Source organism: Anomalospiza imberbis, chromosome 13, assembly GCF_031753505.1.
Source record: "Anomalospiza imberbis isolate Cuckoo-Finch-1a 21T00152 chromosome 13, ASM3175350v1, whole genome shotgun sequence".
NCBI classification, from domain to species: Eukaryota; Metazoa; Chordata; class Aves; order Passeriformes; family Viduidae; genus Anomalospiza; species Anomalospiza imberbis.
Window position 1 is genome coordinate 15,001,901 of NC_089693.1, and position 14,275 is coordinate 15,016,175.

The 14,275-nt window shown below is 39.6% G+C and overlaps 1 protein-coding gene across 19 annotated transcripts in view; it reads left to right on the forward strand.

The window, feature by feature from the left end:
• Positions 1-14,275, forward strand: part of TJP1 (tight junction protein 1) — a 206,846-nt gene that overhangs the window by 158,652 nt on the left and 33,919 nt on the right. For all 19 annotated transcript variants that reach the window (XM_068204130.1, XM_068204133.1, XM_068204127.1 and 16 more), the window contains 5 exons: positions 6,866-6,922; positions 11,308-11,432; positions 11,648-11,750; positions 13,215-13,494; positions 14,039-14,142. In XM_068204130.1, the coding sequence (XP_068060231.1) occupies positions 6,866-6,922; positions 11,308-11,432; positions 11,648-11,750; positions 13,215-13,494; positions 14,039-14,142 (669 nt within the window). The remainder of the gene's footprint in view (positions 1-6,865; positions 6,923-11,307; positions 11,433-11,647; positions 11,751-13,214; positions 13,495-14,038; positions 14,143-14,275) is intronic.

Sequence of the window (14,275 nt, forward strand, 5' to 3'; positions counted from 1 at the left end):
AAATGTCTCTTGTAGAAAAATTCGTCAATAAAACTAGTGATTAAGGAATGTTTTTAGATACATGCAGTATCTTTATGTTCAAAAGATAGCCACTGACCTTTGGGATTCTAGATCAGGAGGCAGTGGAAATTGTGTTTAATAAGGCAGTGTCTTGTGGTTTTGGAAGCACAGGGAGAATTGAGGGGAATGGTTGAACAACCTAGTTACTGTTAAAATGTGTGTGTAGATATTTAGTCCTAGTTTTTCCTCTCAAGGCTGTTCTTTGTGAGGTAAAGAGGACTTCTACTGTTCAAACTGTCCATGGGTACTATTTAGAGACTTTGTATTCCCAGAGGGATCTAAATCAAAGTAGGTTCGTTTTACTGACATGCAGGGTTGACAATTCTGTGTTGGTCTTTTTTAACTTTGTGCATTGTCATCTGAAGAGCAGCTTTAATCGTGGTTTTCCTCATACAGACTTTTCATGAGGTGGGCTGTTTAATACAGATGAATGTTTGGGAAGAGTGGAACTCTTCACTAGAGCCTGGAACCCAAGATATCAAATGGAAAAAAAATTAAAATTAGTACTACTTTACATTTCAGTGGTTAGTATAAATGCTTCCGAGGAGAATAAGGTTATTATTTCTGTTTCAAGAAATGGTTGATGTCACTTCTGTGGATGTACACTCAGACAGAAGGTGGGACTAAAGACTGGCTTCTCAGCTTCAGTGATGCTGCAAAGTTTTTTTTATACGCATCTCAAGAGTCCTTTAGTGCGTGTTTTCCCTGAGTGGCAGTCGCTGAGTCCTTAGTGTGATCTCTTGAATCTTCTCTCAAAAATGTGTTCAGGGAAGCAGTCCTTCTCCTTGGAAGGAATGCTGATCAAGGGAAAAGCTAAAGATACAGGCTGTTGGCAGAGTGTAGGGCAGACGTAGCAGGGCTGTGGGTGGGAATGCAGCTGTGGCAGTGGGCAGTTCTCTGTGGTGACCCTGCCTCAGTGCTCTCCTCCTCCTGACTGCCTGCACTTGCTCCAGGAGCTGCCTGCCAGTGTTTGAAATACCTCAAGGAACTCTGAGGTTCCCTGTCCAGAGGCTGTGGTGCGTTGTGTATGTGGTAGACTGTGGAAGACAAAGCTCTCCTTTCAGTTGATAAAATCAGTCAGATAATGGGATTCTGACCTCATTGCACTAATTGCTGGGGAACAACTGTTAAAAAATGGCCCCCCTGCCCCCAGTCAGCTGAAGGCTTTTATGATAAGACAATTGGAGGGAATCTGTTGGAATTTAAGGTGGCTGTAGTTTAACTAGGCGAGGAGGAAGGTGAGTATCTGTAGGAAGTCATCCTAGCCAGTGTTAGAAAGGGCGCTGTGCTGCAGCTGAGCGCTGAAGGATGCTGTGTGTGGGGAAATGACCTCTGCGTTCCTTGTTCTGGGCTGGCTGAGGAAGATTCTGTTTTCTTTTCTTATACTTCCTCAGGAAGCTGAGTGTTTTGGATATTGACTTTGATTATGTTGATTTTTTTGAAGTGAATGATAAATATCACTCCCTAGATACATAACAAACTGAAGAAATTCATAAAAGAGGTTCAAATTCCGATTGTTCTGATAAGCACTTTTAATTCTTGTTCCCACAAGTGCAATCAAAATGTATTGATTCTGCATTTAACCTTTAGAACTTGGAAGTTCAATAACATCCTACTGCTGAACTGGACTTCCCCAAGAATAATGGAAAATTAATTTTAGAATCCAAATTGAAATGCAGCAAGATGGGTGAGGTGTATGTATGTCTGGTGTGTCATTCTGAAGAGGAGCTCTCACTCTGAATATAATATTACAGATTAATACTATATGTAATATAGTATTATACAGCATATAGAGAGTAAATATAGTATGTTTTCCCTTCTTTGACACAGCCCAATACTAGTTCTTCCTTCTCATTTTTTGTGTCTTGAATAAGAACACTGTCACAGTTGTTATGGTTTTTTCAGGATAAATAGGAATGTTTTTTGACATGAGCATTTTATTGTAAGTATGGTGTACACAACATGAGACTGCAGGCTTGAAGCAAAGCTGGTGTTCTTTCCACGGTTGAGTTTGGGATCTGACTGTTCACTTCCTGTGCTTTGCTTGCTGTGGTTGATAGAGCTCACAGCTGTCACACACCTTTCCTCTCCTCACTGTGTTCTGTGGAGAATAGGAGCTATAACCCCCTGAGGTGGCAGAAGCAGTTGCTTCATTTTATTGTCCTTAGGACAGCTGTCAATGCTGATGTGAAAAACCAGGCTGGCAAAGACACTAAATGAAACTTAGCGCTTCCCACAGGAGGTTCCTCTTGTGTAATCCAGAAGAAAATCTGTTTTAGGTGGATATCTAGATATTAATTGCTCTGAAAATATAATAATTTCCTTGACTTTAGTGAGGAATGTATGGGAATTGATGGCAACTGTAGATATTTATTTATCAAAAATTACTGTTAAATTATACTAAGAAAGAAATTATTACAAACTCATTTGACCTCATGTGTCAAAATGATCACAATTGAGAGAACAATTCCTTAAAATCGATCTTGTCATTCAGAGCACAATTCTCTTCCTATGAAAAGCAGCTGAGTTTAAAAGAGAACAATAATTCCTCTAGTAAGTCCCCCTAGACTTAGAAAGAAACATTGGGAAACTATTCTGGCTTGGATTTCAAGAATGTGTAGGAGCTCTTGCCTTAGTCTGAGCTGAGGTGTAGAAATCTAAAAAGTGTTAATCTGCAAGAAACCTGCCCTTGTGAACTTGCATTATTTTAAGGTAGAATACTGATTTCTGTGCCTGTTGTTTGAAGCTTTCCAAATGTAAACTAGAGCTGTCTTCTCAAGCCTGTGGGTGGCTTCAGCTGCTGGCAACAGCTTTTTCACCTGCAGTGCAGGTAAACTGAGCAATGATATTTGCAGCATCACTGCATTGCTCAGTTCAGTAGCCAGTGGTTTTTTTGGGTTGGTTTTTTCCTTCAGGATGCTTGAAAGAAAAGCATATGTGTGCATGTGCACACATACCCAGATATGTGTGAGAAGGTAAAAGTTAGATGAGAAAAGGCATGATATTAAAAAAAATTAAAAAAAAAAAAAACAAACAAAAACACAAAACCACAAAAAACTCCAATAAAAACAACCAAACCAGCCCTTGAAAAGGAAAGAAATATGTTGAGAAGGGGAAGAAAAATATGTTGTTGTTTGAAGGACCCTTATAAGCCCACAAAGGGAGATTTCTAAAAATATGTTTACTTTGAAACGTTTGTTTCTCAGGGCAATTCCAAAGATGAAAGAGTTGAACAAGATTTGATGTATCCAAGATTTTGGGCAAATGATAAGTTTCATAACTTCCATATTGATGAATTGCAATGTCATGTGTGACTCTATCCTTTAAATAGTAATAAAACACCCAACCCACAAACACATCCATTTCCTATATACAGAGCTAGGAATACAAATTGTCTCTAAAATAGTCTTTAGGATGAGCTTAAGGAAGCTTTTCACTTTAATAAAGCAAAAGCATCAAATAAATCACTGGAGTCATGATACCATCATGCTTTCTGTTCTTTTTATTCGTAATATATGTGCTCAATTCTGGGCTCCTCAGTACGAAAAAGACCAGGAGCTGCTGGAGAGGGACTAGCATTGGTCACAAAGTTGATGAAGGGTCTGGAGCATCTCTTACGAGGGAAAAACTAGATCTGTTTAGTCTGAAGAAGACTGAGAGGGGAATCTCATTAATGCATATAAATAATCTCCCAGACAGGTGCCAAGAGGATGGTGCCAGACTTTTCAGTGGTGCCCAGCGACAGGCCGAGGAGCAATGGCCATACAGTAAACACGGGAAGTTTCACCTCAGCGTGAGGGAGAACTTCTTTCCATGGAGGGTGGCAGAGCACTGGGAGAGCTGCCCAGGGAGGGTGTGGGGTCTCCCTCTCTGGAGACATTCCAAACCCACCCAGACACATACCCGTGTCACCTGCTCCAGGTGGATGATCTCCAGATGTCCCTTCCAGCCTTAAAAATGATGTGTTTCTGTGTGATTCTGGGATGTAAAGTCATTGGTAATAGAGACATAGGAGTTTGCAACGTTGTCCGCTTGCATTTCAAAGGTATTAAAGGGTCTGTGTTAAATTATTATACCTCTAGACTGGGGTATCTTAGTATTCTATATTCCTAGTTTCTGAGTGTTAGGCTGTGTATATTTCTCAGTTTCTGCTGAGTCACCTTGATTTTACTTAAATTAGTGGTGGATAGCATGAAAAATAGAACACTTTGGGTACGGCCTAAGAGCAGCATTGCAACAGGGACCTCAGCTGATGGTAGCACAGACACATTCTTCTGCCTCAGTTGTCAGGGCTAAGTGGGGTGAGTACCTTCACAGGTCTTCTTCAAACTTCCCTTGGTCTTTTGTGAGTGAATGCAGTTCTTTGCAGATCAGAAACTAGCTCAAGTAAGCAGTTTGTGTCAAAGCCAACACTCACCTCAGACTGCCTTTGAACTGTTTTCACTGTTCTTGATTGGACTGTTTGGGCATGCAGAAAGAATGAAAATAACATATTACTTGCTTTGCTGTGTAACTAATGGATATTTGATGTTTCCAAGTCTTGTGCATTTGAAATGGATGTATTAGTAAAATCTAGGGGAGGTGATAGCAATAGTGTGAACAAAGAAATGGAGAACAAAATGGAAAGATGGAGCTCCTGCAGAAAGGAGAAAGGCTTTAAAAATGGCAGCCTCAGTCTGACTGAGCAGTGAGTGCCCTGTCCAGGTTTAGAAAGACTGGCGAGTTTGGGAGGTTTGGTTTGGGTTTTTTTTACATTTGTCTTGGGTTTTTTAATGAAGTAGTAAGTCTTCTCACGGTTCTTAGAAGTGTGTTACATATGGAATTTCTTTTTTTCTTACTCATGGCTGAGCTGTTATCTTGCCCTGCTCTAGCTCTGGGCTTGCCAGTTCTCCTAGATCCAGTGGGAGCAGTGCTGAGCTGGTTAAACTGGGTTTTATCAGTTTGTGCCATACCCAGAGCCACTGGTGGTGTTTGCCCCGTGCACCGAGCTCCAGCAGGGAGGCACAAGGACTCGGAGCCATGGAAATCGGGCACCCTGAGCCAAGGAGCTGGGACTGTGCTGGCTCAGAGGCCTCTGCTGCTGACACAGGGCTGGACCTGCGGAGCGCTGCCAGGGCAAGTGCAGTAAATGAGCAGGGTTAACTTCTCCATCATTGCAGGTAAAAATGAGGCAGCTTATTCCAATTACAACGTAAATTACAACTTTTGCAGTCCTTTATTCGATTCCTGTTGCACCTTCTTCTGAACAGGAGCTACTTAGAGCTCCTTAGGAGCTACTTTTGCTTTAGAAGTTTACTTGCAGAGGTAAATCTTCACTTGTTGATGAGCTGTTTAGCCTGAGAAGCTCTTGCCAAAATTAAGACAGAATGAGAACATCAGAAATAAGGAAGAAAATCAGTATTCCTTGACCGTTTAGCAAGCAAAACGTTCTGCTTTGTTTCAAAGATGGCTTTGTGTGTGTAAATTGTTGCTGTTTTAGTATGTATTTGGTCTTAGTTTAAAAAGCTGGAGAGAAATAATCTAATTCTGAGGTAGAGTTGAATCAACTTGTAATGCAAAGGAGCGGCACTTGGTGCTAAATTGAGAAGAATTACAGCTGTTTGAATTAAGTGCATCACTGTGAAGTTGCAACAGGACTTTCAAGAGAAGTGAACCCTGAAAGAGAAATGAGCAGTAATGTGGCACATCCTAACCCTTGAAATTCAAGGACAAAATGCAGAGGGAAAAATGCAGAGCTTTTTGGCATTATGAGAAGAACTCACTTTTTGAACCCAGTTGCAAATTCTGATGTTGAATACAGTTTTCAGAGGTATTGTTTGTGACAGTAAACACTCCTACTCCTGTTCCTTGTGGTACAGGACTGGCTTAAAAGTTCAGAGTACTTTTTGTTGTAGTGACTGAGTTACTGTAACTGAAACAAATACAGAGCAGAGTAGATTTTAAAAAAAACAGTGCTGCCATGTTGCAGGGAAGTTTGTGTTCTGATTCTGTTCTTTAATTAGTGGATATGCTTATGAGGGGGGTGGGTATGGAGCAAAACACTGGGCACTCCCTCTGGAAAGGTAGAAAATGTAGCAGCAGGATGTTCGCTCTGCATTTCCTGCTGCCTTCCTGCCTGTTTGCAGGCCTTGGGCTCTGCCGATGCTATTTTGTCCTTCCCAAATGTTTGCTCGGCGTGGCACACTAAGTAGTGCTCTTTCAAGCAGAAATGCAGGTATGTCAATATTGTCATAATGTTACTGTTTAATCTAGTTACCTTAGAGAGGACCTTGTAATTTCTGCAGTGCTACTGTTCACCAAAATAATTAGCCTGTACTAAACTGCAGTCCATTAAATTTGACCTATGTGCATAATACAGTAGCACAGATACTGTAATCTGTATTACAGTGTTCATGCATTAGTGGTAATCTGCATACAGTTAAAACAAGCAAAAGGTGAGTGTAAGTATAAATGTTAGAATATAAATACAGCTGATTGGACTAGCTACACCTACTACAATTTTAATGAGAAACCAAGAGAGCCTATATCACAAATGCTGCTTGTAATCCTTCCCATGGAACTTCATAACTTCAAGCTCTGTAATCTATTTTGCCTATTCTTCCCCCTGCCCCCTTCCACAGGAGCACAGGAAGTTCAGCTGTGACATATAAAGGCAGGAAATGTGTAATGAATGAGCCAGGCCAACTTCTTCTGTAGCTATTCTATATGAATATTAATGCTACTTTTGAATGTAAGTTTCTGATTGTGGTATTATACAACTACTGAAAGTGAAGTCTAATCTTTGGGTTTTGTTTTTTCTCCTTAGAGCACAACAATGGAAGAAACAGCTATATGGGAACAACACACGGTGACTCTTCACAGGGTGAGTTCATACAATTGGCTGTGTGTGCCTAACGCAGGATACTGGTAGCTTTTGAAAACAATAGGAAAAAGCCAGATGTCAGGAAGTAAAAAGAGAGGAAACTGTCATATTCCCTTGTTTAAATTTAGAAGTGTTGTAAAAGCTCCATGTGATAGCTCTGTTTGTTTGTTGGGTTTCAGAGATAAGCCTGCCTACCAATGCTAGAAACATAGCTTTAGATTATATCTGAACCTAACTGAAGGGAGGTAGAAATCTGTGTTCATTCATGGCAGTGCTGTTGTAACTATGTGTGAAAGTTTTCAGACTTTATTTGCAGGGACATAAAACAATGTAGTTGCATATAAATAAATGTATTCAAAACTGTCTTATTTGCATGCCACTTTCTTAAACCACTGGCTGGAAGTAGTGATTCTGGGTGGTCAGAATGTGTACCCTGCACAAAGGAATGTGTGCTGGGAACCAGTGAATAGCAAGACTGCTTTTGCATTTAGACTGACTCCTCTTGTTTGAGTTACTCCTGAATTAAATTGGGTTCTCATGCAGCTATCATCAAGCTGTACAAGAGAGTCAGTAAGGAATTAATTGCTTAGGAAAGGTCAGAGCAGGGTGGGATGCCATTTCTGGCAGCAACTTAGTATTAAAGCAGCTGTGGAATCATGGTCCAAATAGCTGTATTCATCCCAAAATGGGGGAGATGTGGAGGTGTTTTCTCAAGGGAGCAAGTTAGATCATTTGCCTTCAGTTCATCATAGAATAAAGGCATTTTAAAATTGTAGCTTTGGTGGGAAGAGCGAACCTCGGACAGAAATGTGTATGTGTGGGTCAGCTGGGCAGATAAGTGTTAGTTGTCTGTCAGACCTGTTAGCTGTTGATAGTAAAGGCTTTGGTGTTGTTGATTCAATGTAACTGTTTGGGCAGGTGCCCTTTTGTGAAGGGAACAGAGTATCCCATCGCTGACTGCAGCCACCTGTTGAAAGGAAAGGGGAAGTAAAAATGGAAATGTGTGGTGATGTTTATCTAGGCTAGTCTTTAAGCATCCAACAGTTTTTAGGTCAACAAGTTTTTGAGAAAGGAGTGTTGTTTCTATATATAATTAATTTAATGTTTCTCTTGTTACATTGTTTTCATTTTGAAGCTGTCCAGTCATCCCTATAATCTCTGTAAACTTCAGTTTTTTTAACTTATACCACTGATTAAATCAGTACTGCTTTATAGTCAAAACCAAACTAAAAATGCCATAGTAATACAAGGTTGTCTCGTAGGCTTGGTGATAACTCATTTTCTCTTGAAGGGGACCTTCTGGTCAATTGGAGCAGTAATTTTAGAGACACCATAAGTGAGATATTTAGTCCATGCACAAAGAAATAATGAAATGCTACAATATGATGTTACCTTGAACAAAATTTTAAATAACTGCTAGGAACCAGAGATCTCGTTTTTGTTTGCACTTGCAGCAGTCAGAAGTTCTTTTATAGCATTGATGTGAGTGTATGATTTGAATATAATTTTGGTTATGATCTTTTATGCCAAAATTCTGCCAACTCTTCTGGTATGACTGTTTTGTTACCTGATTAAGTAGCTCTTAGGTGTTGAAAGCTGATGATATGTACTGTTAATAACTTCAATAGCATTAATTTAGTCAGTTAAAAACAAACATTATTTCCATCTGCCAGATAACAAAACCAAACCCCTTATGCTCAACAAATACGTGCTTAGAATTATCCTTAACACTGGGAAGAGGGTTTACTGGTGAATTCCAGCTCTACTGTCAAAAGAGTCATTAGAAAGTTTTTTGGGAAGCAGAGGCTGGAATTTCTCACCAAGAGTTTTTGTTGCATTTCTTTACCACCTTCCTAGCTTCCTGGACTGGACTGCTACTTAACTCTTAAGAGACTGAGCCAGTCTCAGGTTCAGTAAAAGCTTATCAGGTAGCTACAGTTTATCTTTTATTGAGATGTCTTCGGGGTTTATATCCTTAATGGCAAGGTATTTGAAGGAGGAACCATGCACTTTGTATATCACATGAGTTTTTTCCCTTCTTGGAGCTAAGTTCTGTGTGTCTGTGGTAGATGTGTGTCCTTCCTCCAAAGCACAGAAACCAGGTATGTACTTACCTTTTTGCCTGTCCCACACTGTATTACTGTGGGAAAATAGAACAGTACAGCGCTTTTTTTGTGTGGGTTTTTTTCTACAACATCTGACAACTGAAGTTGTGATAGAAGGATTTTTTAATGCAGTTTTACTTAAGGTACACGTTAGTATTCTGTATAATCTGTAGTGATCAACATCTTGCTGTTTCCAGACATGTCTAGGAGCTAGGCTCAGTTTTCAGAGAGCAGTTCTGATAATTAGTTGTCTCTCAAGGTGATGGTATGCAGCAGGATAAAATGGAAAGTAGGTAGGCTGATTTTTACTAGAAGGTTTCTTATGTGACCTCTTAAATTTTCAGAAGGATTTAGGATTTGATATTTGAATTGGGAGTGTTTCTGAAGCCTTATTAGAACTTTATCTGACTTGTAGGCCCTTTTAACTGCTGTCTGTATGAGACTGCATTGTTTCAGGGCTTCTGGAAGAGAACATCAAAGTAGGAAATGTAGCCACCTCCATGATTTGATTTGCAGATCTACTTTTAAAAACTAGTATGGCAAGCAGCAAGATAAGGTTTACAGTGAGTTTCTCCTGCTCTTAGCCTGATGTTTGTATCCCTTACCATAAGTGGAGAATTTTAAAAATATTTTTTTATCGTGAAGAAAAGATAGAGAAGATTTAAATGAAATTTGACATGTATATGTTTGTTACTACCTCTTTTCTTCCTTTCCTTCCCCACCCAAATACGGTGCAAACTAAGTTCTGGATTTTAAAATAATGGAAAACTAAAAGCAGGTGTGTCATGAGAGGGGAAATATTACTGTTTTGAAAGGGTTTTTAGTAACACATTTATGTAGGCTATTATATATTCTCCTTGACTTTAAAAAATAAAACTGAAAAAACCCTCAGCTCTGGTCATGAGTGGACATTTAAGATCCTCCTTCATGACACCAAGTTTCACTTAATTCTAGCATCCCAGCCATGATTTCTGGTTGATCTATGTGGGATGTATTTTGAAAATAAGACCATTCATCCTCTAATGAATTAAAATGGATGTAAAAGAAGCAGTAAGGTGTGCTCTTCCCCAGTCCTCCACAGAACAGTATGGGCTAACTGCTTCTGAACAGTGAATCTCCACATCTGTATTTTAGTACTGTTCCTATTCACTGCTTACAGGCAAATCTGAAACATCTTTTTATGACCTCTGTTTTGGGAGGAAGTAGGGAACAGGTTGGTTTTGGACAGTAATTAATGTCCAAAAAGCTGAACATCATGTGTCTTACAGCCAGATGCAGACTGCCATGTTGCCTCTGCTGTCATTGTAAGGTTATGAAACTCCTTGCTAAAGCTGGGTCGTGTTTGTTAAAAAGTCAGAAAAAGAGAAGGTGAAGTCTGCCAGCACGAAGTGTGTGCTCTGTGAAATAGAGAGGTGAGATTGACCCAAACCTGATCTTTTCCATCCAGTGACTGCATTTTGCATGGTTGAAAATTGCAGAACAAATTCTTGAGTAAAATACAGCATTTAAATGGTAATATCCTCAAAATGTTTTCTGGGCAATGGTAAAAGAACTAGATGGTTTGCAGATCAGTTATATTTAGAAAGCTTATTTCCCACCCTCGCTGCTTCCAGGCAGAAATGTAAGCATCATTGTTGTATCTTGAAATATCTAACACGAATAACTTTTCAGAGGCTTTGACCTTGCTGTAGTGGCAGGTCACCCTAGAGGGAAAAGATTGAAGCAAATTACTTTTGTTAAGATGCAGATGATTTGCAAGTGCTGACAAGGTTTTGATGTATTTAATGGTACAAGTGATCTTGGTATTATTCGTAAGAACTGAGCCTGCAGTCATACTACTGTGTGCTGCCATCCTGTCAGTTCTGAGCTAAGTGAGGTCGAGCTGGCTAAATACCATCATGGGAAAACTCAAAGAAAGTGCTGCAGGAAGTGATATAGGGGTTTGCCTCAGAGTTGCAGCTCAGAGGAATGGTTTGTTGAGCTTACTGAAGATTGAGGTCTTGCTGATGACCACCTGAGGTCTAGCCATAAAAATGCAAATGAGAACTCTAATCTCTTGGAAGACTCTGGGTAGTTACTCCAAAACTCTCTGCATTCTAAAAGTGTTTCTTTTTAATCTATCTCTGTTACTGGATTGCATAGCATTGATTAGCTCATTGATCCTGCTTTATTTCAAAAATTTCTGTTGATCTCATGAGACCTTGTTGTATTTGGCATGGGAATGCAAATTGTGACCATTAGATATTGGAAAGTAAAAATGTTTCTCTTGTTACATTATAGGCCCCTGGATTTGGATTTGGTATTGCAATATCTGGAGGAAGAGATAATCCTCACTTTCAGAGTGGTGAGACATCAATAGTTATTTCTGATGTGCTGAAAGGAGGCCCAGCAGAAGGACTGCTACAGTAAGTGCCAAACTGTACCTGGGTTCTGATTTGGGGGCATTCATCTTTGTCAGTAGTAGCTTAACCTCCCAATTGTTTTGGCCTCAAGTTGTCTGTCTGTAACTGTTGGTGTAGCAGGTTTGTAATTCAGGCAGTTTGCTTGGGGGCACTAGTCACCAATATTGTCTTCTTGGCATAAAGTATTTATACTGTGCATTGTGATGTTTTTCCTGTAGAGAAAATGACCGTGTTGCAATGGTTAATGGAGTTTCAATGGATAATGTCGAGCATGCGTTTGCTGTTCAGCAGCTGAGGAAAAGTGGGAAGAATGCCAAAATCGTAAGTGAATGTCTTGAAAATTTAAAGTTCCATAGTTATGGGGCAAAGTGCAATAGTGTAGTGTCTGCTACAAAATACAGGCATGATGCAAGGTGCTTGCATAACACCTGTGTGATGTTTCAGGTTTAAGTGGTGTGTTTATCAAGTGTGTCACTCAAAATGTATTTCAGATGTGAATGATGATGGTTGCATAGTGTGGCATGGGATAATTCAGACTCCTTTTATTTATGGTAAAGTACTTCTCAGATTGCCAAATTGTGGCAAGTCAGCTTTGTTTAATATTTGTTTACTTTGTTGGATACACTTTTACTGAGTTTTTCAAAGGCTGGTGTGTGCTAAGGGACAAGCTGTTCAGGCACTAACAGTTCTTTTTGTGCTCAGTAAACAGTTTGCCAAAATAAAGTATAATTACCTTAATTCCTACAATTTTGTAGGCTTATTCTAAGTGGTGGTTTTTGAACTTTTGCAAAACAGAGCAGGTCATCACCAAAGGGTAGTAATCCAGCTTTCTGTAGAAGTTTGGGGGTTATGTTACAAAAAAATAGAACAAAAAAATGCACAATGTTTACAAGTTTCTTAATTAATGAAAAGAGACTTCTAGTGCTTATAGAAAAGCTTTTCTGCTGACAGATTTTTAGTCCATTTATGTGCTTTAATGCAGTTGCAAAAAAAAGTGTGATGTTTTGCATTTGTAAATTTGGCAGCAGTTCTTTAATGCTTACAGAAAGCAATGTGTGGCAAGCTGTGCAGGGCTTTCAGTGTCTTAAATATTTGGTGTGTAGATTTAGGTAAAAAAACAAGTAATTAATGAAAACTTTATGGTAGAACTTGGTTTTGTTCTGTAATACATAGCAAGCAAATCTCCGAACAAGGCTGGCTCATATTCTGGAACCAGCTGTCTGTGTTGTACAAAGCAACTTTGAACTTCCAGAGTGACTGCTCCCCTTCCTCCATGTCTTGCATAAACATTTCTTTGGAAGACTGGAAGACTTCAAAGTTGAGGAGAATCACTGTCAATAGCATACTGAGTATGCACTAGATTACATGTTAGCAAAAAAGGGTTTTAGCAGTGCCAGTAACTGATTTTGTGGTTTTAAGCAAAGAGAGGGCATTCAAATATGCAGCGCTGAAGACAGAATATTATGTTGTGCTATGAAGGCTGTTGATTGTTACCCTTTTGTCACTTGTGCAAAAACGTAAAAAGGACTAAATTAAAATTTAGTACTAATTAAAATTTAATCCTAATTAAAAATAAAAAAGGACTAAACTGTAAAAACAGGTTTCTAATAATCTGTATTGATAAGTCTCCTGTATTAATTGGATATAATTTTGAGGATGCAACAATTCAGAGCATTCACCAATACATCTGCATGTTTTGAATGCTGGGATTGGCTTGGCTTCTGCCATTCCATAGCACCATTAGCATTACACAGCCAGAGGCTGATACCTGCTGTTGGGTTGTAGACTATCCGAAGGATGAAGAAAATTCAGATTCCAGTGACTCGACCAGACCCTGAACCAGTGTCTGAAAATGAGGATGACAGCTACGATGAAGAAATCCGGGATCCAAGGAGCAGCCGTGGTGGTCCCAGTGCCAGCAGGAGGCACGAGAAGAGCTGGGTCAGAGATCGCAGCGCCAGCAGGGAGAGGAGCTTGTCTCCCAGGTCAGACAGGAGGTCTGTCACCTCCAGCCAGCCTGCAAAGCCCACCAAAGTCACACTGGTGAAATCCAGGAAAAATGAAGGTAACTTGTGTGTATATCTCTTGGTAAAACTTCTGCTGGTTTTCAAAGGCCAGCTGCTTCACTCAGTGTTGTGTTAGAGGCTGTGTGGGCTGAATGAACAGTGCTGTTACCAGTTTGCCCATTTTACCAGTAGCCAGCTTAAAATTAAAAAAGTTCTATTGTATTTCTGGTTTTATTTTTTGTATTCCAATTATGTGTGCTTAGTTAAGGGTAAAGTATTGTACAGTGTAAATAAATTCCAACTGCAGCCAACATCTGCTAGTCAGCAGCTTCATACCTACACTTTAGCCGAGCCTTTAGTGGGTGTCTTGTTTGGAAGAGAAAAAAATTCAGTTAAGCTGTTGAACAACAGCTCTGATTATAGGCAGTGTTAGAAAAAGACTGATACAATGGCAAAGCTATAACCTATCCTGCTACAGCCCATTGTATGCCAAGTTCCTCTCCTCTTTTTGTTGCCTGTGTAAATGCAGTGTTGTGAATCTCCAGATATCTCCCTTTTTGCTGCTGTAACTTCATCAGTTTTCTTTTTTCTTTTATTATGAAGAGTATGGTCTGCGGTTGGCAAGTCACATATTTGTGAAAGAAATATCACAGGATAGCCTGGCAGCAAGAGATGGCAATATCCAGGAAGGAGATGTTGTACTGAAGGTAGAGTATTCGGTGGTGGTGGTTGTTCAAAGGCAAAACTCACTGATACAACTCTGCCTAGAATTGGCTGTGTCAGTAACATTATTATAGTTAATAGAAGATGTGTCACTTTTCATTAAATTATTTCAAAGAT